Source organism: Dermacentor silvarum, chromosome 10 (assembly GCF_013339745.2).
Source record: "Dermacentor silvarum isolate Dsil-2018 chromosome 10, BIME_Dsil_1.4, whole genome shotgun sequence".
Lineage (NCBI taxonomy): Eukaryota > Metazoa > Arthropoda > Arachnida > Ixodida > Ixodidae > Dermacentor > Dermacentor silvarum.
The window spans coordinates 131,564,651-131,591,748 of record NC_051163.1 but is presented as its reverse complement, the minus strand read 5'-3'; the positions used below and the strand labels follow the sequence as shown (position 1 = coordinate 131,591,748).

The window sequence follows — 27,098 nt, the reverse complement described above, 5'->3', positions numbered from 1 at the left end:
TGTGTAGTGTTTGTCGTGTATACATATTCAGGAGAAAGTAGACGCAGTAAGAGCCGCCACGGTAGCCTAATTCGGCTCCCAGCTGCGGCAATGTACATTTCCTTGAACTTTCATCTTACTTTTCCCACGGAGCGTGCTGTGCGTTGCCGCACGTCGCAACGGTCGAAACAGACGCCACTCTCCTAGACGCCACTCTCATCTTTTGCACTCATCGCGATTACGACAGCAAGCTGGGTAGAAGTGGGTGCATTGGCCGGCACACGAGCCCGAGAGAACACGCATGCGCAGTGCCATGTCTCGGCGCCAGGAGCTTGGTTTGTCGTAGGGCGCAGGAATGCAGTTTGGCACGTGATCGAATATCCCACAATACTTTGTTCCCGCCTGTAGATCATTGCTATGCAGCAATACAGTCGGTGTACTGGTACTAATATAATAGACAGTCTCGCTTACACGAGAATGGTACAGAAAATTAGTTTGGAAGCAGCGTCAAAATTGAGCGTCGTCGCCATGGTCGTAGTGCCCCAATAAAGTTATCGCAACGCTTTACGTCACTTAAAAATTCAACCCAACGCAACCAGAAATTGTAGTTTTTTTTCGCGTTCTTATGGTACCAAGCAGGGCGCAGCGTGTTCGGCGGGAGGGGCTTTCCGGGGTATCAAGTGACGCCTGGCACCCGGCTCATGTTTTACCAAGCTATGCAGTTTAAATATACTGAGAAAAAATTCCCAATGGGCACTGAGAAGTTGGCGAGCCTAAAGCAGGCGGAATACTTGGGCGGGTTTCCTTGCCTAACGCCGATGATATGCCTCTTACAATGTCCTTCGCTTTTTTTCCCATTTGCAGCGGCGCAGCATGAAACTTCGTGACGACCGGCTGAAGTCCATGCTCGACCTCCTCAGTTCCATACGAACCGTGAAGATGTATGCGTGGGAACAAAATCACCTCGACTCCCTAAAACGCCTGAGGGAGCGGGAGTTGAGGCATGTTCTCAAAGTCAACATGATCAATGGAACGGTGGACGCCATCTACAGTGCACTGAGTTCTTTGGTGAGCCAATGCTGCAGCGGTGCTGCCTATAGTGTGTCAATTTCCGTAAGCGCGAGCCCCTCATGACACGCATAAACTGGGAGCGCAGTGTCCTACAGCAAATATACATATTTTAACGCATCCAAGCAGCACAGAAAAATGCCCGTATTCTTTCTATTAAGCCACAAATGCATCCTTTCGCAAGCCACTGATTGTGAAATTAAAACCTCGGTGCAGAAGCTAGCGCATTAGAAAACGTAAGGATTTTGCTGGTTCAGCCAAAATAAGTCAATAGAACCACCGACTCAGCGCTTGGATATAGCAAATCTGTTTCAGGTCGGCCCGAAATGCTCTGCGCCTGTTTTTCAACGCAATACGTCACGTACTGCTGTTTCTGAAAACGGTGACTACATTACTGTTTATGATTTTATAGTCATCAAGGATTCGCTGTTTTTTCAGTCTCACTATACTGCTGTCGTCTGTTGCTCCCGTGCTACATTTTGCCAGACAAGGGCCAATGAAGCAAATATTCCGCGTTGTGTCGTGCACACAAGGCGCGATAACTTGATCATAGTTTGCTCGCGGCAGCCGGAAGCGACGCAGAGATTCCAAGAATGTTTGCAGGTATTTCCCCCCTGCGCCTAGGTATCGCCTAAGTATTTGCGCGTAGCAGAATAGTTCACTGCGCCTTCATAAGCATAGCTCGGCTGCAATTAAGAAATAAAATGGTGGCGCATCCACCTTTTAGAGGTAATTGACGACGGTAATGCGAGTAGCAATGTTTGATATAACGGGTGTGCAATTAGTGATGATTTGACTTAATTGCTACGGTGTTATGATGATTGAAATCAATCGACATCTCATCAGGTCAGGAAGCAGATTCATATTAGAAACACAATAAACAGAACGCCGACCAAGATAATGTTCTTAAAAGGGTTGACGCTTCGGCTTTCACACAGCATAAGCTTTCTTCACTGGGCGCTTCATTGTCTAAGTGAAGAAGGCTAGTGGACTAAAATTGATCTGCAACTAAAATCTAGTGAACTTGTCCACTGAACAGTATAGGGCACAATGGTCGGTAAGAAAGGGTGTTTTGTTTTTCGCAGTTGATCATAATAATGTACGGGGCGCTGGCTCTCCTGGACCCGACTCGACTCCTGACGGCTTCCGAGGCATTCTCTTGTATATACCTCCTATCACTGATCGAAGGTTTCTGTGCTACATTGACGATCGCCATGAGGACAATAAACTCGGTGAGTGTTGACATTTTAATTGTCATTATTTGGAAATAGTCGTGAAAACGTCGGGCGATTGGATGAGTTTGCCGACTACGCTCTTATTTGACGCACCGCAACATTCACCGCCGCAAAAGCTCTTAATTCAGAATCCTCGCGATGGGATGACGGGGAGAAGTTTTAGCGCAACAGCGTTAAGGGCCCCGTGTCGCAGAAAATCCGGTGTCGGCGTCCGCCGTCGGCGTTGTTCGTCAGAAAAAGATCATTCGTAACTGCTGTCTATACCTAGCTCTGTCTAGGAAACAACACCGCCGCTTACGGGAAACCGAAACGCAACACAAGAACGACTGGTTTAAAAGTGAAGCTTTCAAGGTGAACCCTCCCAGACTTTGCTGACCGTGACTGCTGCTGCTGTCTTGGCGAAGAGCTCACACACAGGACAGCACTCATATAGCGAATCGACTTTTATATATAGCCGCATCTCCCTACATATGGGCAGGTCGCCGGCTTTGTGCTCTGCTAAACTAAGCAGCGAAACAACAAATGGTACCTAAATATTTTCAGTGGAACACATTCAAGTACCTAATTCTTTTATTAAACCGAATGTTTCTATGACTTCTTTCCCAGGGATTTTCCTGGGAAGTATTTGTTGACAGTTTGCATGTGCCAGTAGCAACTTTCCTCTTTATGACCTGTTACCTTAGAATCACATGTGTGCCATCTCCCAACTATCTTGCAACTATGTCATCCTCAAACGTTGTAGTCTTTGCAAACGAAGGCTTTAGTTATCACTCTATGAACAACTCTACCACTGGTCTACCTCATTCATTCATTCATTCATTCATTCATTCATTCATTCATTCATTCATTCATTCATTCATTCATTCATTCATTCATTCATTCATTCATTCAGTTTATTCACCAGACAGTACTGGATGGGTACCTAGGCTAAAAGCTGTGTAGGCAGCTTGACAGAGGCCCAAGTAGCCGTTACAAGGCAGCTACAACGAAACGGCAAAAACAAGATACTTAGCAAATAATGAAAGTGGACATGTAAGCATACGTATATGTTGATAAACAAAACCAGCAAATAAAACATAGTATAGGATCAACATATAAAGAGTGTGTCATCAATACACAAGAAAACAGATAGAAATATGAGTATTTCATTAAAAAAATTGCTACAGCAAGACATTTATTACAACACTTTTACAAAAGATGCTCGCAACTGAGATTTCGACATGTATTTCGTTTCTTTGTATTTGTTCAGGAGTAAAGGAAGATTGTATTGTATCATTCAGACCTCCATTTCATAGCTACTAGGTACACTACTTGGCTACACTGGTTGTACTTAGATGCTAAAGAAACACCGGCACACTCTAGCCCTCAGCGTCATCGTTTCACAGCCCTGCAAAGTACAGTTTACGAGGGCGGTTTTTGTTACCGCGGAGCTGTATATGTCTACCATCCCAGATTTTTCAATGTCCGCCGCTCAAAACTGCCGCGTTTGTATAAAGCAGCACGGCGAACCTGTAAGGTGTGTGCTGATACCTGGCGTAGCAAGAGGGAAGCTAGGAAACGGGCAGCAAGTAGTAGCGAAGATAGTGCCCGAGGGTTGACCGTAAGCGGCAGGCTCGACAGGAAAACGGGTGCCGCGAAGTGGAGAATGCGGCGAAGCGACGCAGGTACCAATCCAGTAAACTGGACGAGCACAAGGGTTCGTATGCGAAATTTAAGAGAGACTTTCTGGACAGACATTTCGGATCCAGTTGTGCAGTGTGCGACAGACTGTGGTTCGAGAATAATTTGATGGTCATTGGTAACCTTCGAGATGTCGCCGAGCCTGACTGTGATGCGTTTTGACAGCTACCCCAGCTCCTGACTTAGCTAGTTGTTCGGTTTGGCTGCGTCGAGGGAGCGCTAATGGCCGTAGCACGCAACGATCATTTGGTGTGACAGGTGTTTGCTAACAAGCCACCTGCTGCATTTCTGCGCCTGCATAAAGAACCGAACAGCCAGTTAGTATGTTGTGTGCACTGGTATGGGGAGGCCGCGTGTAGTCTGTACTGCCGCAGGACTGCGCCGCTGGTAGCCCACATTCACAGAGTGGAGTGGTTGCGATTTTTCGTGAAACGTTACTGCAGATGCATAGGCACAGACGAAGTTAGAAGCGTCGACTTGTCAATCCCGCAATTGATAATTGGTGGCCCCGGTGGCCCTACTCGCACAGCTTCATACGGTGTTCTCTTCCACCGCTGGTCCTTTTTTTTAATTAAATGTATTTAAGGAAAGGTTGGTGCCTATATGTGGCGCCGGCTACTCCTCTTCTCTTGCATGATAGTTGTCCTCAGAATGTTGTCAAAACTCATATAACTCACAAAACTCACAAAACACATGTACGAACGTTCACGTAGAAAATCCTAACTGAAATATAAATAAATGTTCGCACTACAAAAGAGTTCACATAACATAAATACTCACAAAACTGAAGTGTTCACACACAACACATGAGTTCACAAAGCATAAATGTTCTCAAAACCAAGTTCACAAAGATGATGTTGGGCACTTGCGAATTAGGTCCCTCTTGAATGCCGTGCTCTAATTACAACAGTCTTGTGCGCAGACACAAATGCCACATGAACACGAAGACACAGTAAACATGTAATCAAGAGTGCCTGCTAATAATAACAATACCAGCAATAACTAATATCCGACTCAGTATTCTTGTGATATTTTTGATTCCTGCAAAAATTGTACCAAGGCGCGCGCGGCGATGTTTTGTTGTTTTTCTGTAGGCCATGGACCCAAAATTTTTCCTATGGATAGTGGTCGTCTGTCCAAGCCACGTAGTTTTTCTGAAAGCTTCTTACGGGAAGCGTCATGTTTTTTACAGCGTAGAAGAAGGTGTTCTATGTCTTCTTCAGCCTCTCCACATGAGCATGTAGCACTATTAGTTTTTCTTATCCTATACAGGAAGCTTTTAGTATAGGCAGTGCCTACACGAAGCCTATGTACTGTTGTTTCAACCGATCGGTTAATTTTAAACGGAATATTGAATTCTATTCCGGGATCAATATTACATAATCGAGAGTTCTGCGCATCATTTATGAACCAAGTTTCCTTGGACAATTTACCGCATAGTTTGTTCAATAAACAACGCGCGTCACTCATTGTTAGAGGAACTAGTGATAATTCATTCTTTTGATGAGCCTCACGAGCCATTTGATCAGCCGTTACATTTCCTATGATTTCACAGTGACTTGGAATCCACTGGAAAGCTATGTCATGTTGCAGATCTTTCGCTGTGGCATATGTCTTCTGTATTTCATATGCCAATGTGCTGTTTCTTTTTCCTAAGCTGATTTCATTTAGGCTCAGCAATGAGGGTTGCGAATCACTCAGAATTACCCAGCGAAGAGGTCCTGAATGCTGACATATGTAACGTAAAGCAGAAAGTATTGCGTAAAGTTCTGCCGTTGTGGACGTTGTAAATTGGCAAAGCTTATAAGATTTTTTCTCTTGGTATGTAGGTATATAAAACGCTGATGTCGAGCTTTGTTTCCAGCATGATCCATCGGTATATACGTGAATGCGATCTACGTAGTTAGTGTAAAGATGTGATAAAGTTAATTGCTTTATCGCAACTACGGGCATATCACATTTACGACCTACTTCAGGAATTGAAGTGACTATTTCTGGAATTGTAAGTCGCCATGGGGGATGAGTTGCGCATGCAGGCCAGTATTCGTAAGCAGGTAGTAAGTTTTTGCACCGCCGTATTTCATCATGTATGCGTGCACCGGTTCTACCTTGAAGGTTTTGGCATAATGGATGATTAGCGTGTTGTGTTGCTAAACGAAAAAAGTGACGACAAGTTTCCGTAAATCTTAGTGCATGAAAAGTTGGTTGGCGGGACTCAGCAATTACCAAAGCACTGGCAGATGCACGGGGAACACCAAGACATATGCGAAGGCTTCTGGCCATTAATCTTTGAATGGTTTCCTCTAGATTACGGGATATTCCATGTAGTACAGGAGCAGAGTATGCTATTCTTTGTCTAATGATCGCCGAGTGAATGCGTAATAAAGAAGAGGTTGAACTACCCCATCTCACTCCAACAAATCGACGAAGAATGTTGATTAGGGAGTTGACTTTCTCCTCTAATGCTTTTATTTGGGGAGCCCATGATAACCGTCTGTCTATAATAATACCTAAGAACTTGTGTTGTCGCACAAGTTGCAAACGCTGAGAGTCTAGCACAAGTTGGAATCTCTTGAGGCACTTCCTTGTAAAAGGAAGTACAGCAGTTTTCTCAAGTGAAATAATCATACCTCTACTTTTCAAAAAATCATTAATCACTGTTAGGCCAGCTTGTAACGTTTGCTGAATGGCTTGAGTACTCGTGTCAGAAGTCCATATGCACAAGTCGTCTGCATATAGTGAATAATTCAAGGTAGCAGGCAAGATATGGGGTAATTCAGCCATAACACAGTTAAATAAAAATGGACTGAGTACACTACCTTGTGGAACGCCTTGATTCACTTTATGCTCTGTGCTTTTGCCATCAGCAGTTTCAATATAGATTTTCCTGTCTCTTAAGAATTCCGCAATCCATCTCAGTGTTCGGCCAACTATGCCCAACTGAATTAACCCATGCAGTACGTGAGTGTGGCTGGCTGTGTCAAATGCACGCTTTATGTCTAGAAACACTGCAATGGTGACTCTTCCACAGCTCCTCTCGTGATCTACGTATGTAACAAGATCTAAAATTGCATCCATCGTACACCGGCGCCTGCGGAAGCCCGCCATATTTTCGGGCAGTGCGTTGGTGCATTCTGTCCACCATTGAAGCCTAGCATCAATCATCTTTTCCATAAGTTTACAAACGCAACTTGTCAGGCTTACAGGGCGGAAAGAATCTAACGATAAAGGAGTTTTAGCCGGTTTTAGTATCGGAACTACTCGCGCAATTTTCCAAGAAGGAGGAAGACATTCCGATATCCATGCATCATTCAGTAATTTTAATAAAGTATTTGTGGCTACAGGACCCAAGTTTTTCAGGGCAGCATATGTGACTCCGTCAGGTCCAGCTGCTGTCCTCTGGCGACACGATACAAGTGCGTTCTTTAATTCTTCTAGTGAAAACGGTTGATCTAGGTCATGATGATCGCTTCTAATAGAAAAATTGATCGTTGCTTTGACTTCTTCGACAGAATTACTGTATTCAGATGTGTTTACTGCTGCACTTGGGCGAGTAATAAGCTGACAAAACTCATTTGCTATAGTTGTTTCCGGTACTTTCTGGACTAAAGCTAGTGCTCTGAATGGCTGTTGGTGCGTTACTGGTCCACTTAAAGAGCGCAGAACATTCCATAATTTTGATTCAGGTGTAAAGGGAGTGAGAGAAGTGCAGAATTCCTGCCAGCGCTTTGTACCTAGTCGCTCTAGCTGCCGACCCATTCGATCATACACCTTTTGGCATTCTCGGTAATCTTCAAGAAGGCCTGTGCGTCGATATTTTCTCTCAGCTCTGCGTCGTATAGCTCTGAGCCTCACGTATTCAGCGTCTACACCAGCGTAGCCATCAGGAATCTTAACAAATTTTGAACAAAGATTTAATTTGTCTGTTATAAGCGATAATAGACTGTCTGTATCACTGACAGCATCAGCTTGACTTGTAATGTGATATCGAAATGCCTGCCAATTTGTTATTTTTGCAGAGCGCCGATAAGTCAAAAATCGTAGTCTAGGATGCTGTATTAGGATAGGAAAGTGATCACTGCCCCTTGTTTCAATGTCCGTTCTCCATGTTGCTCCACATGCAATATCGTTTGAGCAGAGCGTTAGATCGAGGCAGCTGGAGTAATTAAAACCCCGTAGGAAGGTCACTGAGCCGTCATTCAACAAACACAGACCACTCTTCTGAATTGCCTTTTCTAGCTCATTTCCACGACGGTCGCAGTAAGCGCTTCCCCACATGACATGGTGTGCATTGAAATCTCCGCAAAATATTACATTTTTTGTGTATTTCTGAAAGAGGCCCGTCAATGTGGAAAATGAAATATTTGTAGAAGGCTGTAGATAAACGCTGACAATAGTGATATTTACTCGGCCAAACCGAACTTCGCATGCTACGTATTCTGGGATGTCTGACGCTGTAGCACTTAATAGCGCTGACGGCAGGTCTCTTCGAACACAGATCATCGCTCTGCTCAATCCTGAAGATCGAGAGGATGTATAAACAACGTAGTTAGCTAGCCGAAAAGCGTTGTCTACACCGGCCTCTGTAATACATAACACTGGAAAGGAGAACTGAGCCACCAGTTTTCTAAAATCCGCACACTTAGAGCGAAGACCTGGTTCTGTTTGCGCCTTTGAAACGTGCTCTCCTGACTATCATAGCTAGCGTTTATCGCTAAATGTGAACGCCACTATGTTGAGAGGCAGCAAGAGAAAACGACTTGAACGCTATACCCAAGGGCCCAGCCGGCGAACCGAAGAGTGCCGACATTGCGAAGTCCGGCAGCGATCGCATTAAACACTTGGCATATGGAAGTGATTCAGTTGACTTCCGCAGATGGAAAAAAGTGGTCGCAGTTTCACCTGAAAGGCGAAGCATCAATTGCGATAGCAAATTTGTAGAGAGCTATACGGAGTAATGATATTTACTTTATCAGCTGTATAAACTTGGACATGCAGCAGCATCGGCAACACGCAGAACTGTTGTCGACGCCATCGGCGTTTTGCCCGCGTTCGCTCAAAATGCGTGCGGCGTTGGTGACTGTTGCCGGAGCCTGTGATATAAATAGGCACTTGGTGCCGCAGCTAAACGTCGCCTCCCTTCCCTCCCCCTCCCCCACGGCTTCTCGCGCGTCGGAAGAAGGTGCGTTTGCTCTACATATATGGTGATTGTAAAGGAGAAAAGAGACGCCTACTTCTGCAGCCCTTAAGCGAGCACGGCGCAGAACGCGCGTTTGTTCTCCGCCGTGCGTTCACTCCCCGTGAAAGACGCGCCCCTCGCGCCCTTTCACTCGCAGATACAGCGTTCGGCGCGCGGCGACGATTTCTTCTCCAAATGACGTCATACGGAACCTTACGGCGACGGCGACGGCGACGGCTACGGCGACGGCAACGCCGACGGCAGAAATCTGCTTTTGAGTGTCCATATAATTGCTATCGCAATAAAACACTCAATAGGCCGAGAACGGCACCGCCGAGAGCACGTGGTATTGTTAATGCTGCGTGAGGGCCCAGGCGCCGCTCAGCACGGCTACTACTACGGTTCGAAATAGCAGCAAATTTCAACAACACGTATGTGTGGCTCCAAGAAAGTTGAATCAGCACTGCATAAGTTGCACAGCGTTAGAAAGCGAGTCAGCACTCGTGCCTATTTTACTGCGCGTGCATGGGTGTAGCTTACCAACATATTTTGAGGAACCTCTGTAACTAAATGTATAAAAAGATCTCTACTCTCGCCAAAGCTATGTCCCTGACGAATATAACCCTCGCGTTTTTGTTCTTGCCCACAATTCACACTCTAGTTATTCCAATAATTTGGCCGAGACTTACGTATGCATGGGCACGGTGGGGCTCTCGTCACAGTAAGCATAAAATGCCTACATATTCTGGAGCAAATCATTGAGTGCAATTTATTTACCTTTACGGACTAATAGTCCTAAAAAATTCACCGCCGATTACGATACTCCCTAATGCGACATTTGAGCGCAGCTCTATACGTGTTTCCATTTCGCGATATATCAGCTGGCGCGGACAATCTGTCTCATGCGGCAAGTTCCAAACGGAGCGAAGTGCGGCGTGACTGCCTTGCTAATTGGGAGATTACGAGAGGCAGCGCGTGGGTGACGCGCGGGCGTAATTAGTAGCAGCCGCCGCAGACAGACCTCCACTCAAGCAGTGCTTTGGTAAACAGACGACGCGTAGAGTGCCTCGATGCTCGCGCAGCCCACGAACGGAGCGGAGGCGAGCGAGCGCATCGAGACACCGTAACGATGCGCGCTACTCTGGCGGCATCTCGTAGCCATCGTCGCCATAGTCGGTCTTGCGCACCACTATGCTTTTCTTCTCATACTTTCTCCACACCCTCCTCCTTCGCTTTCCTCCTGGCATTCTCTACGCTCTCGCCGTAGCCCGCTGCGCTCTGCATTCGCTCTCATCTTTCGGTGGGCTCGTTAGCTCGATTACGAGCTACGACAGCGACGATCGCTGCAGGCACGGGTGCCAAAGAGCTGTGCTCCAAAAGCATTTCATCGGATTTTATAATCGTTCATTTTAAAGAGAGTCGAATTGGCTAGTTGGAGAAAGTGGGAGGCCACGCATGGCTAATAACAATAGCACACTGAAAACGAAGACAAAAGAAAACGTAGACACAGCGCAAGGGCTGACTATATGTTAACTGGAAAATTTATTGAGGGAACGATTGATTATACACTTCAACTGCACATGCCGCTGCAAGGCAACGAAAGCCCATGGCAAGCGTTCACCTTGGACCAAAGGAATTTCACAGCGTTAAGAGAAACCTACGTGGCTTTCCTTTGTGGCTTCGTTCTGCATTCGAGTAGATGACAGTCTTTTCTTTCGTGAACCTTGCGGGATTCCGCAGAACTGATTTGCAATAAACGTTTCACTTTATAGTTGGCGCCTGCGTTGTGCTTATGCTTATTGTCGCCTTTGTTTTCAGTGCGTGATAGTTACTAGCCATTAACCAATACCATCCAAATCGCGCAGTTTTCTATACTCTGCAGTAATATTATGTTTTGTATGCAGAAATTTTATGCTGCAAGAACGTTGTGTGATACTATTGTTCGATATTGGTCGATATTATTGTTATTGGCTGATTAGGCAAAAGCGTTGTGCTTACTTATATGACGGGTACTTGTGTTCCCAGACTGGCATTGCCCTCCACCGAGCGGTGAAGTTATGTACTGGAGAAGAAGCATCTGATGATCCAGTTTTCATCACAGACTCTTGCGTTCAAAAAGGTATGGTCCATCGCGTTTACCTCAACCATATTTATACTTCAGTAAGCCTACATCCTGCAGTGGACATAAATATAGGCTGATGATGATGATGAAGCTTACGGCAGTTTATCAGTAAATTCTTTAGCTGCGCTTGAAGTGATAAAGGAGGCTCAGGTGTTGTCTTTGACTGTCTACTAGCCTGCTTTTTTTAACAGAACTTCTGCAAAGAACAATGTTGTTACAATGCCACAAAAATCAAGCAAGTTATAGCGCTGTTTCTTCATAGCCTCACGTCCGTTGCTTCAAGCACATCACAGCACAGTGCGAAAACTAAGTCGAACACTTAGAAAAGCTCAGTGAATTCTGTAGCAAGGATATTGCTATAATAATAATAATAATAATAATAATAATAATAATAATAATAATAATAATAATAATAATAATAATAATAATAATAATAATAATAATAATAATTATTATTATATTTATGCACACCAAGAACAAATACATAGTAGGCGGGCCTGTCGAAGCCTGAATGGCTTGTGTGACTAGGCCCGGCAGCGCCGGCAACAGCGATGAGGTCAGCGATGAGGTCAGATAATAATAATAATAATAATAATAATAATAATAATAATAATAATAATAATAATAATAATAATAATAATAATAATAATAATAATAATAATGTTTATTCACCAAAAAATACAGAGCAACACAAACAGGCCGGTCTAAGCCTCAATTGGCTTGTAGGACCGTGCCATGAACATGATACAAACGGTAAATAAAAGATGTTGATGAGACAGAAAGACAAAGAAAAAAATGACCAGAAAAAAATAAGATAACATTTGGTTATTCTACGTTAAACACCGTGAAACACCGTTATTCTACGTGAAACGGATCTGACTGCTCACCTGTCAAATGTCGGAGCACCGCCAATCGCCTGCAAACGCCTGAAGACGAGGCATAATTCGTATGCCTCATTTCTCGTCTGCGCTGATGAAGCCATCGACGATGAAGCTTTAAGCGCCTTAACGACCCGTCTATGTGGCCAATGGGGTGCCTGTTCAAGCCGTTCCGTGGGGTGCTACACGACGGTATGCTTCATGCTTCAGAGAAGACCTCAAACGATCAAAGTGGTGTGTAATCTGGACATTTTCTACCAAAACGTTCGTGGACCTCGCACCAAGGCACTTGAATTTTTCGCCAATGTCATTTCGTCTTCCTTTCCTATTTTTGTTATTTCCGAAACTTGGCTCTGCAGTGAAATTTCCTCCTCAGATTTTTTCCGCCACATTATAACGTCTTTCGCAGTGACCGGGACTTCAGTGGAGTTAAACAAAAAGGTGGTGGCGTACTTATTGCCGTTGACAGCTCACTGACATGTGTAAGGCGCAGCGACATAGAAAGTGTACAGGAATAGATTTGGCTTGAAGTCAGCCTAGCGCGCTGTGAAAAATTGTTAATCTGAACCTTCTACGTTCCACCGAATATTTCTCCTGCTTTGTTTGATCAGGTCATCTCTTGTATTGAAAGTATCTTATCCTCCCATCGCACACACAGAGTAATCCTTCTTGGTGATTTTAACACACTAGGAATTGATTGGAACACGCTTACATATTCTCACTATAATCATTACATAGAGAACAAATGCAGCCTGTTGTTAGACTTTATGCCCTTCTGTTCTCTTCAGCAGCACAATTTTATCGCCAATTCCTCGGCAACGTTTTGGACCTTTGCGTCTCTAATGCTCAAACTATAGATGTTTCCCGTTCTTACATTTCCCTTGTCCGTCTCGATAAGTTTCACCCCTCCTTTAAGATAACTGCCTCTGTGTCAGCCTTGAAACAGAGTTTCTCGACTGGCATTAATGAATCTTCTCGATTTGCTTTCAAGCGGAGTGATTATGTTGGCTTGTATGACTTCTTGTCCACCAGAGATTGGTCCCTGGTCACAGATAAAACCAATGTTGATGACCAAATAGATCAGTTTACGGAGCTTGTTTTGAGCGGTATGCGCCAATCCATTCCTCAGTACAGTCCTAGGCGCTCTAAATATCCCCTTTGGTTCTCATCTGAACTTATAACTGCCCTAAAGCATTAAGATCGCGCGCACCGTAAATCCAGAATTCCTGTGCCTAATGAGTGGAGAGAAGAATTCCGCTTTTTTCGAACTCTCTGCAAACGTCTCTATAAGCCGGATCATGACGCCTATATTGCATTCTAGGAGAAGAGCGCCTCCGACCGGCCGGCGGAATTTTGGAAGTATATATCCGCAAGCGTACCAGTAATCGCGGAGAGTGTTTTCTCCTGCTCGACTCTAGTGGAGTAGAAGTCCAAGCAGTCGCGGATTGTTTTGCTGCCCATTTCTCTTATATAAATCTTCAGGTTTCAACGCTGCATGGTGTCAGTCAGCAGCACACAACGGCTCCTACATCTAGTCCTGCGTTGTTTGATGCAAAGCTGATCATCGAATGCCTTAAGCGCTTGAAGCCTTCCCTATCTTGCGATCCTGATGGCATCCCTTCCACAATCTTAAAAGCGTACGGCGGTATATTTGCCCCAGTATTGACATCTATATTTATTAGCTCTCTGAATACTTCCGCCTTCCCTCACATGTGGAAAACTGCTCGTGTTTTTCCTGTATTTAAGTCTGGCTGTAAAACCGATGTCTCAAATTATCGCCCGATTCCTCTTCTCTGTGTCACGTCTAAGGTTTTTGAGCTTGCTCTTCACAACGTATTGTCTTGTACTGTGAAGAACAGATTGATTCCGAATCAGCATGGATTCCTCACCGGCCGCTCCACTATCACAAATCTCGCAGGACACATATCTCCGCGCCGGTACTTCTAAGGGGGCAAGTAGACACCATATATTGCGACCTCAGTAAAGCTTTTGATGTGGTAGCCACTCACTGCTTCTCATCAAGCTTACGCACTTTGGGGTTGACTCGTCAATTGTAAATCTCTTGCGGAGTTATCTTATTGGTAGATCATGTTTTGTTAACGTCAACGGCCAAACGTCTTCCTGGTACATGGTAACCAGCGGCGTTCCTCGAGGATCAGTGTTAGGACCACTCCTTTTTTTTTCATTTTTATTAATAACGTTCTTTCCGCCATTCGGCATTCTTCATTCCTCCTATATGCCGATGACATAAAGATTTTTAAGGCAATTCACACTGTTGATGACTGTCGCATCCTGCAGTCTGACCTGCTTTCTTTTTCTAAATGGTGCACAGATAATAACCTCACCTTGAATGCTGCTAAGACCAAAGTCATGACTTTCACCCGAAAACAGCAAGCATTTCTTTTTCTTATTCAGTAGATTCTGTACTATTGTGTAAGGTCTGTGAGATCAATGATCTTGGTGTACTTTTTGATACAACCTTACACTTTTCAGCTCGCACTAAACGCGTTGCAATGCGGGGCATGCGCACTCCTGGCTCTGTTTGCAGACTGTCGAAAGAATTAAATTCTCCTACACCGTTCCGTAAGTTGTACACAACAATCTGTCTTACTCAACTCGAATACGCGTCGGTCGTCTGGAATGGCATTTCTAGATCCAGCAGTGACATTATAGATCTGGCCCAGAAAAAGTTTCTAAGCATATATATCACCGCTTTGCTAACACGGACTCTGGGCCCTGCTCTAGCACTGTTGGATTATTGCCATTGCCCTTACTTCGCTGCCGACGTAATCGTGCTGACCTGCTTTTCCTTTTCAAACTCCTTCACGGTATCCTCGTGTGCCCCGAACTCCTCAGTTGTATCACATGTCGTATTCCTCGCAAGATCACCAGAGAACACAGACCTTTCCATGTTGCTGCCTGTCAGCACCAACACTCAACCGTCCATAGAATACAGTCTTTATAACGCCCACTTTCATGACCTTGATATTTTTCACCACGCTCTGTCTTTGTTCTGCTCTCAGCTTTCCGTTGTTGTGTCTTAGTTTGACATTTTGTTACAAGCGTGAAAGTGTTGTGTTATTTGGGTATGTGCCGTAAGCTGTAGTGGGACACAGATACGAGGGGTGGAAGAAGAGGACGTCTTGCCAAGGGATCACGGAACCTAGGCTAGCGCTCAAGACCGTCGGGTACGTCGTGTCCCAATAAACCCTCTCCTAACAGAATAACCCGTAACAGAGTGGTGGAGGTGCTGGGTACACGACGTCGACGTACTACGGAGTCCCAAGCGCTTGAATTTCGCCGGAGCCGCCGCCTTGCTGGTCTCTCGCCAACAGTCATCATGCCACAGCACGGAGGACTGGAGGACCAGACCCAGCGCCAGTCAACTGCGCAAGGGTCAACGGCACCTGCACCCGCACAACATTACATGGAACCACGTTCGTTCGCGGGAAGAGCGGGAGAAGACGTGGACGAGTGGCTTACGCAGTACAATCGGGTGAGCCGATATAACAACTGGAACTCGGTCACCAAGCTTGACAACGTCGTCCTATTTATGAGAGAAACCGCACTGATGTGGTTCGAGAATCACGAAGAGTCTTTAACAACGTGGGAACGGTTTGTTGAGGAAATTGGAAAATGTTTTGGCGACTCTGATGCAAAAAAGAAACGTGCGGAGCGAACGCTTGCCCAAAGAGCTCAAAGTTTGGTAGAGACATGCACTACTTATATACAAGAGGTGCTCAAGCTGTGCAAGATCGTAAACCCACGGATGTCTGAAGAAGATCGAGTCGGACATCTTTTGAAAGGTATCGCGGAAGACGTCTACAATTTCCTGATATGTAGAGAAGACCTCACCTCCGTCTCTGATGTCTTACGTCACTGCCGCACATTTGAGACGTTGAGGACCCGTCGTATCGCACCCAAATTTGGATGACTGGCAAACGTGCCCACTGTTGCCAACGTCGATACGAACCCGTCCACCGACCTTGCCTCTACTATCCGGGAAATAGTACGCGAAGAACTGCGGCGGCACAATGAAATGTACAACACGGTTCAACCGCCGGCTACGTATCCAGTATCTCACTCAGCGCCCGCAGCACCATGCACTACTTTTCCACCATCTGTGTGTGTCACGGACGTCGATGTGGCTGGAGCTACGTGGGCACATCCGGAGACGCGTCCGTCAGAACAGCGATATGGGCAACGCTTTCAACCCAACCGTGGTGCACAGTGGCGTACGGCTCCTGTTCAGCGTACTGACATGATGTACCCAGTTCGACGACCTCTGCTGGCTGAGCGCTTTGAGCGACATTTTGTCCATCGCCCTCCTCCCTTGTGCTACAACTGTGGTGTCGAGGGCCACATTGCCAGATACTGTAACGCGGCCCCACCACGCCACCAACCGCCGAGGTGCGACCGATCAACAATACCTGGCCAGCAACGCGTTGACCGTGCGTACACCTATCAAAGCCGTATGTCCAACGAGACCCCGGGAACACTGCGAAACCGTTCCCCTGCCTCCGATCGCAGCTTGACACCACCGCCTGCTCCTCGCGTACACCGGTCACCGTCTCCCCGGCGCCGCTACCCGTCGCCTTCGCCGGAAAACTAGTCAGCGCGGCCGTTGGAGGTGAGGCCGCCGGACAGTCTTCTATTTTGACAGAAATACCTCCGCCAATTTGCATGTTCAAAAATAAGGTGTGTGTGCGTGCAGACGGTGTCTCAGCAATGGCCTTAGTGGACACAGGAGCGACCGTTTCAGTAACCGTTTCAAACGCCTGCTAGCACGAAAGGTGCTGTTTTCATGGGACCGTGCCGATATGTTTCGTGGAGTGAGTGGTGAACTATTATACCCTGTAGGTCTGTGCAGTGTGAAAGTTAGCTTGGGCACTGAAACATATGACGCGGAGTTCGTAGTTTTACCTCAGGCTACGCATGACGTAATTCTGGGCCTCGATTTTCTGAAGCTGTGTGGTGCCAATGTTGATTGCCGAACGGGTGAAATAACTGTAGATTCGAGCCTTCCGGCCGTATTTGTGCATCACCCGCCGTGTTACGAAAGTGAAAGTGCCCTTTGTGTGTCTGCAGATACCGTTGTACCGCCGCTGTCTGCGAAATGTGTGCCAGTCGCCTGTTCTCCTGCGACCGACAGAACATTTGATGCTGCCGTAGAGCCCGTCCCCCTTAGTTGCATTAAGAAGAATGTTCTGGTCCCCTATTGCACGCTGTCGGTTATTGACGGGCGTACTGTCTTATGGACGATAAATTGCTCCAATGAACCCACAATACTACCAGAGGGTCTGAAACTTGCAGCTATTCGTGAACATCAAGTGTTGGCGCTCGCCATCCTCGCAGAAGGCCCCGATGCCACGGATGAGTCTCATTCAGGTGCATGCGCGACGGACACTTCCATAATGGCTATGGTAAACAAGTCGCTCAGTACGAACCAACGTCAGGAGCTCGCGAAAATTCTACGAAAGCACGTCGCGGTGTTCGACTTTTCCCAGCGAGAAACTCCACCTACCTTTCCACCTTCTCGTGTACAACACCGCATAGACACAGGATCTCACCAGCCTCTGCGACAAAAGCCATACCGGGTGTCCCCTTCGGAGCGCAAGGTCATCAATGACCAAGTCCGTGACATGCTAAAGAAAAACGTTATTCAAGAGTCGAGTAGTCCGTGGGCAGCCCCAGTAATTCTAGTCAGAAAGATGGCACATGGCGATCTTGCGTTGATTACCGCCGCCTCAACGCCGTTACCAAGAAAGACGTATACCCTTTGCCACGGATTGATGATGCTATAGATTGCATTTCTTCGGCCTCATACTTTTCGAGTGTAGATTTGCGGTCCGGATACTGGCAGATTCCGATGCACAAGGCAGACAAGGAAAAAACGGCATTCGTTAAACCAGACGGACTTTTCGAATTTAATGTGATGCCGTTCGGGCTGTGTAACGCGCCCACAACTTTTGAGCGATTCATGGACAACATTCTGCGTGGTTTGAAGTGGGAAGTCTGCATGTGTTATTTGGATGATGTGATTTTCGGACGCACGTTTTGTGAACACAACGCACGCCTCAATCTTGTGCTAGAGTGCCTAGGCAAAGCACGCTTGGTATTAAACTGCAAGAAATGTCGCTTTGGAGAACGCCAAACGCTGGTTCTAGGCCACCTAGTGGACAAAGAGGGAATAAGACCTGATCCAGCAAAACGGCTGCGGTCGAAGCCTTTCCACAACCTCGCTCACTAAAAGAGCTGCGAAGCTTCTTGGGCCTTTGCTCATACTTCCGTCGGTTTATTCCCGGATTTGCTCACATCGCAGCATCCATTGACGTGTCTGCTTCGGAAAGGCGTTCAATTTGACTGGACCCCAGAATGTGCGTCTGCTTTTCGGGAACTGAAGTTCCGTTTGACGTCCCATCCCGTTCTCAAACACTTCGACCCTGCGGCTCCAACAGAACTACACACGGATGCTAGTGGTATTGGTGTCGGCGCTGTTCTTATTCAACGCTTCGACACCAAAGAACACGTCGTAGCGTACGCGAGTTGCTCTCTAAGCAAGCCCGAGCGCAATTACACCGTCACGGAACAGGAATATCTCGCAGTGATTTTCGCAGTGCAGCGCTTTCGGTCATACCTGTACGGACGCCCTTTCACCATCATCACAGACCATCACTCTTTGTGCTGGCTTGTCAATCTGCGTGATCCATCTGGTAGACTTGCACGTTGGACCCTCCGTCTACAGGAGTACGACTTCACCGTTTCATATAAAAGCGGTCGACGGCACGCCGACGCAGACTGCCTTTCGCGGCTACCGCTTCCCACGACGGACTGTGACGCGGACAATTTCGACCACTACATCGTATCCTTGGAGCCAGCATTTCCTAATCTAAGTACCTTTAAGACTGAGCAACAAAACGACGACACTTTAAAGCAACTGCTGGCTGCCAAAAAGACATCAGCAACGAATCGCTTTTGCACACGTGATGGGCTCCTATATAAGAAGAACTATTCTACCACAGGCTCACGATATCTCCTCGTGGTCCCGAAAAGTCTACGCACTTCCATCTTGCGGGCTATGCATGATGACCCAACCTCCGGTCATTTGGGAGCAGCTAGAACGCTTTACCGTCTTCAAGAAAGATTTTACTGGCCCAATATGCATCAGACGACGCGGCAGTACGTGTCTAGCTGCAACGAATGTCAACGTCGCAAGCGTCCCACAAGTACTCCTCCCGGTAGATTACACCCTGTTCCACCCCCAAGGGCTCCATTCGAGCAAGTCGGCGTCGACCTTCTCGGCCCGTTTCCACGGTCCTCTAACGGAAATCGTTGGATCGTTGTGTGCACTGACCAGCTGACACGCTACTGTGAGACGGCTGCCATAACATCGGCTACTGCAGCCGACGTGTGCCGTTTCTTGCTACGATTTATCATTCTCCGACACGGGCGTCCTAAAGTCGTTATTAGCGATTGTGGGCGACAGTTTACTGCAGATGTCGTGGAAGAGATGCTTCGTCTATGTTGTTCAAGTTTTCGACACTCTACGCCGTACCATCCCCAAACAAACGGCCTTACGGAACGCACCAACAGAACTCTCACGAACATGCTGTCCATGTACATCTCAACAGATCACAAGAACTGGGACAGTGTTCTACCTTTCGTGACTTATGCATTTAACACCACCCAACACGAAACTACCGGCTACAGCCCCTTCTTTCTCCTTTACGCCCGGCCGCCACGTTATACCCTTGATACGATTTTCCCATTTATGAACCACGATGATGCCTCCATATCTGAGACCACCTGTCGTGCAGAAGAAGCCCGACGCCTTGCTTATTTGCGCACTCTTGCTTCACAAGATCGCTCAAAGGCACGTTACGACCGCCGACGCCGACACGTCACATATGATCCAGGTGACTTAGTGTGGCTATGGACGCCAACACGAAAACGTGGGTTGTGCGAAAAACTACTGGCACATTATGTTGGACCTTATGTTGTTCTAGAGCGTATAAGCGAATTGAATTACCGTATAGCGCACCTCCATTCAAATGGTCGACGCTCTTCAAAGACTGAAGTGACTCATGTTGCCCGCTTGAAGCCCTTTACCCCTCGAGATGCTGTTTGACTTGCCCGGTGGGCTTCGCCTGCGCGGGGGGATGTGTTACAAGCGTGAAAGTGTTGTGTTATTTGGGTATGTGCCGTAAGCTGTAGTGGGACACAGATACGAGGGGTGGAAGAAGAGGACGTCTTGCCAAGGGATCACGGAACCTAGGCTAGCGCTCAAGACCGTCGGGTACGTCGTGTCCCAATAAACCCTCTCCTAACAGAATAACCCGTAACAATATTGTTCAACTTCTCTTCTCCCCCTTTTTATTATGTATGCATTTTGCGCCTTCGGTTGCATATATGTACACTTTTCTTTTCAAGATTGTTATTTTTTATTCTTTGTTTTTTTTACTGATATTCCCCCGCTGTATTTGCTGATATTGTCCCCTGCTCATATTTTTCACAACTATATGTCTTTGTTCTGCTCTGAGCTTTCCGTTGTTGTATCCTAGTTACACATACTGTTCAACTTCCCTTCTCCTTTCTATTATGCATGCATTTTGCGCCTTCGTTTACATGTATGTACACTTTTCTTTTCAAGATTGTTATTTTTTATTCATTGTTTTTTTTTCACTGATACTCCCCTGCTGTATTTCTTTTTCTATGTATACGTGCGCCAGCACCTAGACCTCACGGTTGTTCCTGGGCACTATAAATGAATAAATGATTGATTGATTGATTATCTTTATTACATGAAATCATGTCGCAGTTACAAATCCAGCCCGCATAAGCAACATTGCTTGTGTGCGAGGCTGGGCAGTCGGCGGGTAGTACTGATATGTATACACAATGGAAATGATGGCACACTAGAAAAAAATAATTATTGGCAGAAAAACAAATATTACCTCAACAGCAAAACATTGGGTGCTGCAAAAGCATGCACCCGGTAGGACTTAAAAAAAGGCATTGACATTAAAGATAACCTCACAATCAGGTTTGTACAAAAACCGGTTCGGGGGCAGATTACAAAATGGAAAGAACATGGTACATAGTATAAACCTTCTGAAATGCTCCGCCCTTGTATGCATGCTTCAAAATCCTGAAGAAAAAGTTCAACAGATATTGGCATTACGTATCACTCATGACCTTAAGCATGATTTCATTTGATGAAATGTGCCTGCCCGCCCCCCCCCCCCAATATTCTCATTCAACTTATTCAAATTCTCATTAAACTTATTGAAATTAGGCGGCACGTAGAAAGCACGGGTCCTCATGCCGTAGTTTGTGTACACGCTAGGTACCACATATTTTTCTATCTGACGTAAGCTGCGAGATTTCGCGTTCAAAATTTTGAAATTAGTAGAAAAACAACTCTTACACACGGGGTCAAACAGAACTTCTTGCTCGACAAACAACATGTCTGACTTTTACATGCTCAGCAAGACATCTTCCCCATGACCACGTGTGCCATACGAGAGGCTATAGGCATTTTTTTAGGATGCGGTTAATTATCTTAACGCTACTAGAAGAAGCAAAGCCATAAATTGGTATTCCGTACCTTATGATCGATTCACCAAGTGCTTTAAGCCAACTCATAAGTTGGCTTTCATAAAAGGTCCTATGATTCGTCGGTATTCTATTTCAAAATATATTGAGGGGATGTATATCCACTCAGTGGTGATACAGGACATTGCAAAGTGGTGCTCAATGTCATGCCTGATATTTCTGCTGAATAAACGCCAGGATTACATATGTGTTGCTTCTCCCTGTATGGTGAAGCATAACGCACAGCCAATCGCAGCGTGCTTATCACACTGTGCATCGTTATTCGGATACTAATAAGCATACAGAGTACGTTACAATACATTGTTTTATTAATTTTGATGCAACGTACGTCAAACTGCAAATACCCGCCGTGGTTGCTCAGTGGTTCTGGTGTTGGGAAGCTGAGCACGAGGTCGCGGGGTCGAATCGGCCGCATTTCGATGGGGGCGAAATGCCGAAAACACCCGTGTACTTAGATTTAGGTGCACGTTAAAGAACCGCAGGTGGTCCAAATTAACCTGGAGTCCCCCACTACGGCGTGCCTCATATTCAGCTGGTGGTTTTGACACCTAAAACTTCATAATTTATTTTTTAAATCAAACTGCTAAACAAATTACGGCAAACTTTTTTTGTGACCTAAATATTGCATGCTCGAAAGCTTCGACATAATCTATAACCCGTGACATTACGCTCTTATCCGGAATTATGAGATTTTTCATTAATTGAGCATTTTCACCTTGAATGTCTTATTCCACGTCACTTCTTACGCGATTGCCTGTGTATTTAGTTTGTCAAATGTTTCTTGAAAATGAGCATCCTAGTTATGTGAGAAACGGCTGGGGTATCGGCTGTGCTCGTCAAAGCATCATTATTGCATGACAATGCAGAAACACACTTTAAGACGCATCGTGACCATTTAGGCGCTTAAACGTTTTTCGAAATGATTTGACGCCATCGAAAGTGACAGCATCGCAATATTCGTCTGTTTTTCAGCCTCCTATAATTTTTTGTAAGTATGACGACGCTTTAACGGCGACTAGTGTTAGCTCATCAGGAAAAGCTTGCTTTATGACTGATTTAATTAGGTTAAGGAGATTTGATTGCTCTTCAAGTCCGAAAAGAATAAACGCTAACCTTAGTTCTTTTGAGAGGGATTATGATTGCGCTGTCTGAAGCTACGTTTTGTACTATGTTGAAACTCCCCATGAATTACTATTTCGCTTAGATTTGCGAGAAGTAGCTCGGAATTTGGAAAAAAATGTGAGCGTGTAAATATATTTGCCACCTCGGAAGATGCAGAGTTGTCTGCACGCTTTCAGTTTAGGTTAGAAAATGTATAATAGCCTTTCTATAAGACAAGATCCAAGACGTTTCGTGTACGAAGATTGCACTTGGCATAGCACACGAGCTTTCGCGCATTCTGCAACTTGTTTGACGTGTGCGAAAGTATATTCGCACGCTAAGGCCCTACTGTGATAGAAGTGTGACGGACTGCACTTTTGTCCAGGTGAGGTGCTTTTGCAGGACTGCACCTTCTCCAGGACCGGTGACGAAGGCTGCCAGCCGGCTCTTAAAGGGATAAACCTGAGCGTGCCCCCAGGCTCACTAGTGGCCATCGTTGGCTTCGTCGGCAGCGGAAAGTCCACGCTTCTAGCCGCCATCTTGGGAGACCTGCACCGCGTCGAGGGCACCATCCGCATCAGCGTGAGTACGGCCGCGTTGCAGCCCGCGCTGACAAAAAGACTATACTGCGTACCAGTGCGACGCGCACGACGTGCATCTAAATTTTAGTGGCTTAGTGCCATGACGACGTTTCAACATCACAACTGTTCCTCGTGCCAGTACGCTCACCAAAGCTCTTGTTTGTACCATTTCTACACGGCTGCCTTGGTTCCCCAGACTCCCTTCGCTGCTTCTCGAAGGACGCTAGTGCGGCAGTCCTCGTGATTACAAATCGTCACTACAGGTTAGAAATTTGGTATACAACGAGAAATAAGTGCGAAAATGCAAACAAACAAAGTTATTTTCATTGCAAACCCTGTTAGCGCGCTGGCGACGACGGTATGCAGGCTCCTGCCGGTTTCACCTACGTAGCAGGCACCACAGGAAAATTGAATTCTATATTAAAGCCTCGCGTGAACAATATACGTAGAGGGTTTGATAGAGCACAGGTCCTCTCATTTCACAATGTATAACTGATTCTCTTTGAAAGCAAGAACAGCCGGTGTGAGGTGGGAAAAAAACCACCAGAACACTCACTCGCCATACAATCGCTTATTGGGACAGCAATTGTTCGAGGCGCGTTCGCGTCATCATGTTGTCCCAGTATCATTGTAGGAGGTCTACAAATACACGCAGTCCGTTTGGCTGTAAAAGCGAGCCAAGTGGACGCATCCTCACATCCCGCTCAATCGGCTATGCAGGGCAGCGTTCTACCTTCCCCTGCTACCATGAGCGTTGTGCACACACTCTTGCATTCCTGCTGAGTACTGATGTCGTGCCATGGCGTGGTGCATGCCATACCGGTCTGTGCGGAAAGGACAATGAATCTCAAATTGAATCCATGTCATCCTTTTTTTTTTTGCACTGACAAATGCTGACAGCATTCCTGCGCTCTCATAGCGTGTACCATCGAGGAGGCGCGACGCCTGCAACGCCGCTGTGTTCACGCCAGTGGTCTGCAACGGCTTCAACGCAATGTTGCATCTTGCTATGTCTTTGCATGCTTCTCCTTCGGGTTAAACTGACAATTTTCAGCTCGTCGCATAACCGATGGTATAACGCGATCACAGCGACCTCGCCTCGCTTGTCCACGTTTTCTAGCGCATCATCACCTTAACTTTTCTCTTCTCCTGGTGATGGCGTCCGGAAGTTAAACATGCAGTGTTTCCGCGTATCCAAAGGCCGTAAGGCAAGCTGCTTGAGCTTCGAAGCTGGTGCCCACGGCATGATGTCCAGGCCTGTTTCACGAATTCGAGAAAACAACGCCAGTTTTGCTTGAGGACGAATCACGAAATCAATTGCAAGGTCTATCGTTGCGCTGTACGCGTCACACAAGGCTGGCGTCATGGGGAGCATGCCAGCGCGGTTGCAGGTCTCGTCTAGCCAATCTAACCTCAAGCTTGCACAAGATGTGACCGAATGGAAACAGTGGGCAGTGGTCAGAGTCAAAACAAAGAATTGCATAAGGTTACCTGAAGTTCAGAGCCACGAGGTATGCACACAGCTGCTCAGCAAGGAGGCTCAAGCGTGTGCGCACAACGCTCTTGCCAGCAGTGGAAGCCTGACGTCGGCAGAGGCGACTGAGCGGAGCGGGATGGTGCCTATAGTTGGCTCGTCGCTTTTGAATTCAGATGTGTGAAGGACTTCTAAACCTCGACGCGTGGGCCGTCTTAGATAGCAGGACAGCACGACAAAGCGGACGACCAGGGTGGCGGTGCAGATGCTCCTCGAATGTCCCTGTAACTGCTGTCGTAATTATAACCCGTATATAACCGTGGTCTTCTTGATTAATACGCTATAAGCTGAGATAATAACAGGTATGTTTTTCTGGAGCGCGGGGGCTCGTGACTCCAAAAACCCAAGCAGCGTGAAACCTTAATTTCAAATAAAGAAACAAGAGGGCATCTTCTAGCAGTTAGTGTGTCAAAACTACAGGCCAAATGCATTACTGATTTGCGGCAGGCCTTTGCGCGGATACAGCAAACGTTTCTGAAATCACACTGGGTTGCCAGTGAAAGTTGTTCACGTACCGAAACGTTTTTGGAATGTAAGTGCCGTCCAACCCCTATACTGTGATAGATTCTCTAGCTTTGCCAAAAATAAGTCACTCAGTAATGGCAGAATATTCTCGCAAAGCTGCTGCGACCTTGTTTCAAGACTCAAAAAGTGTCTTGAGAGACATCGAAAAACAGCAATCAGAAACCATGTGAACACGTCGTATGGTAATATTGAACGTACGTGGTTAACTGCAGCCGCTACAGCTATCAGTGATGAAAATTGGTAAATCAAATTTTGTTGTACTTTCCAGGGCACCATCGGTTACGTGCCGCAAGCTGCCACGGTATTCAACGCCACATTGCGAGACAACATCCTATTTGGGAAGTCATACGACCCGGCCCTCTACCGGCGCGTGTTGGAAGCATGCGAGCTAGTCAAGGACATTAACTCCTTTCCTGCCGGAGACCTGACTGAAATTGGCGAAAAGGTGCGTTGTTCGTTGACTGTACTCATAAATTATATATATACATATATATATATTTGAGCCAAATAGAATAATAATAACAATCAATCAATGAATCAGTCATTGAACGTGCCCAGGAACAACCCTAAGGTCTGAGTGCTAGCGCACGCATAATAAAAAAAAGAGCTGCAGGTCATACGTAAAAAAAAACAATGATTAAAAGAAGAAGTTGGAAAGGAAGAGTGTATATACAACAAAGCGCAAGGTAAATACCAAAAAAAGTAAGGATGAGATGGGCGGTTGAACAATGCGTGAAACTATGGCAGAACAACGCAAAGCTCGGACAAGAACAATAACAGCCAATTATGAAAAAGATCGGGAACATGAAAATAAGCGTTATAATACTGAATATTTTGTGGACTCTTGAGTGTTGGCGATGACAGGCAGTAACATTGAAATGTCTATGTTCTCTGGTGATCTTGCGCGGAATACAAACCATACTGTGAAGGAGTTCTAAAAGAAAAAGAAGGTCAGCGCGATTACGTCAGCAGCGAATAAGGGCAATGACGACAATCCAACAGTGCTAGAGCAAGGTCCAGTGTGCTTGTTAGCAAAGTGGTGATGACATCTGCACAGGAACGTTTTTCTGGGCCCGATTTATAATGTCACTGTTAGATCTAGTAATACCATTCTAGATGACCGACGCCTATTCGAGTTGAGAAAGACAGATTGTTCTGTACAACTAGCGGAACGGTGTAGGAGAACTGAATTCTCTGAATAGTCTGCAAGCAGAGCTAAGAGAGCGCGTACTACTATTAATAATCAATCAATCGATCAATCAATCAATCATGTTTATTTAGCGTGCCCAGGAACAACTCTAAGGTCTGAGTGCTGGCACACGCATACATTAAGCGTTATGAAGACTCTGTATTCTGTGGACTGTTCAGTGTTGGTGGTGACAGGCAGGAGCATGGAAATGTCTATGCTCTCTGGTGGTGGTGGTGGTTAAACTTTATTTCCAAAAAGGGTCCTGAAGGACACCAGACAGTTCGTCAAGGTGTAGAGGGCACCTCCCACGTCGGGACGGGGAGCCCTAGGCTCTCCGCCGCTTCGCGGGCCTTCTGGACAGCCCAGAGTTGGTCTTGCAGCTCGCACGCTGCTCCTAAGAGCGCCGTCCCAC

At 46.2% G+C, this 27,098-nt stretch overlaps 1 protein-coding gene across 5 annotated transcripts in view; it reads left to right on the top strand.

Annotated features, from left to right (window-relative positions):
* LOC119431857 (ATP-binding cassette sub-family C member 2-like) overlaps positions 1-27,098 on the top strand; it is a 1,116,245-nt gene that overhangs the window by 105,760 nt on the left and 983,387 nt on the right. For all 5 annotated transcript variants that reach the window (XM_049657182.1, XM_049657185.1, XM_049657184.1 and 2 more), the window contains exons 11-15: positions 844-1,047; positions 2,133-2,279; positions 11,167-11,260; positions 23,243-23,439; positions 25,766-25,942. In XM_049657182.1, coding sequence (XP_049513139.1) covers positions 844-1,047; positions 2,133-2,279; positions 11,167-11,260; positions 23,243-23,439; positions 25,766-25,942 — 819 coding nt within the window. The remainder of the gene's footprint in view (positions 1-843; positions 1,048-2,132; positions 2,280-11,166; positions 11,261-23,242; positions 23,440-25,765; positions 25,943-27,098) is intronic.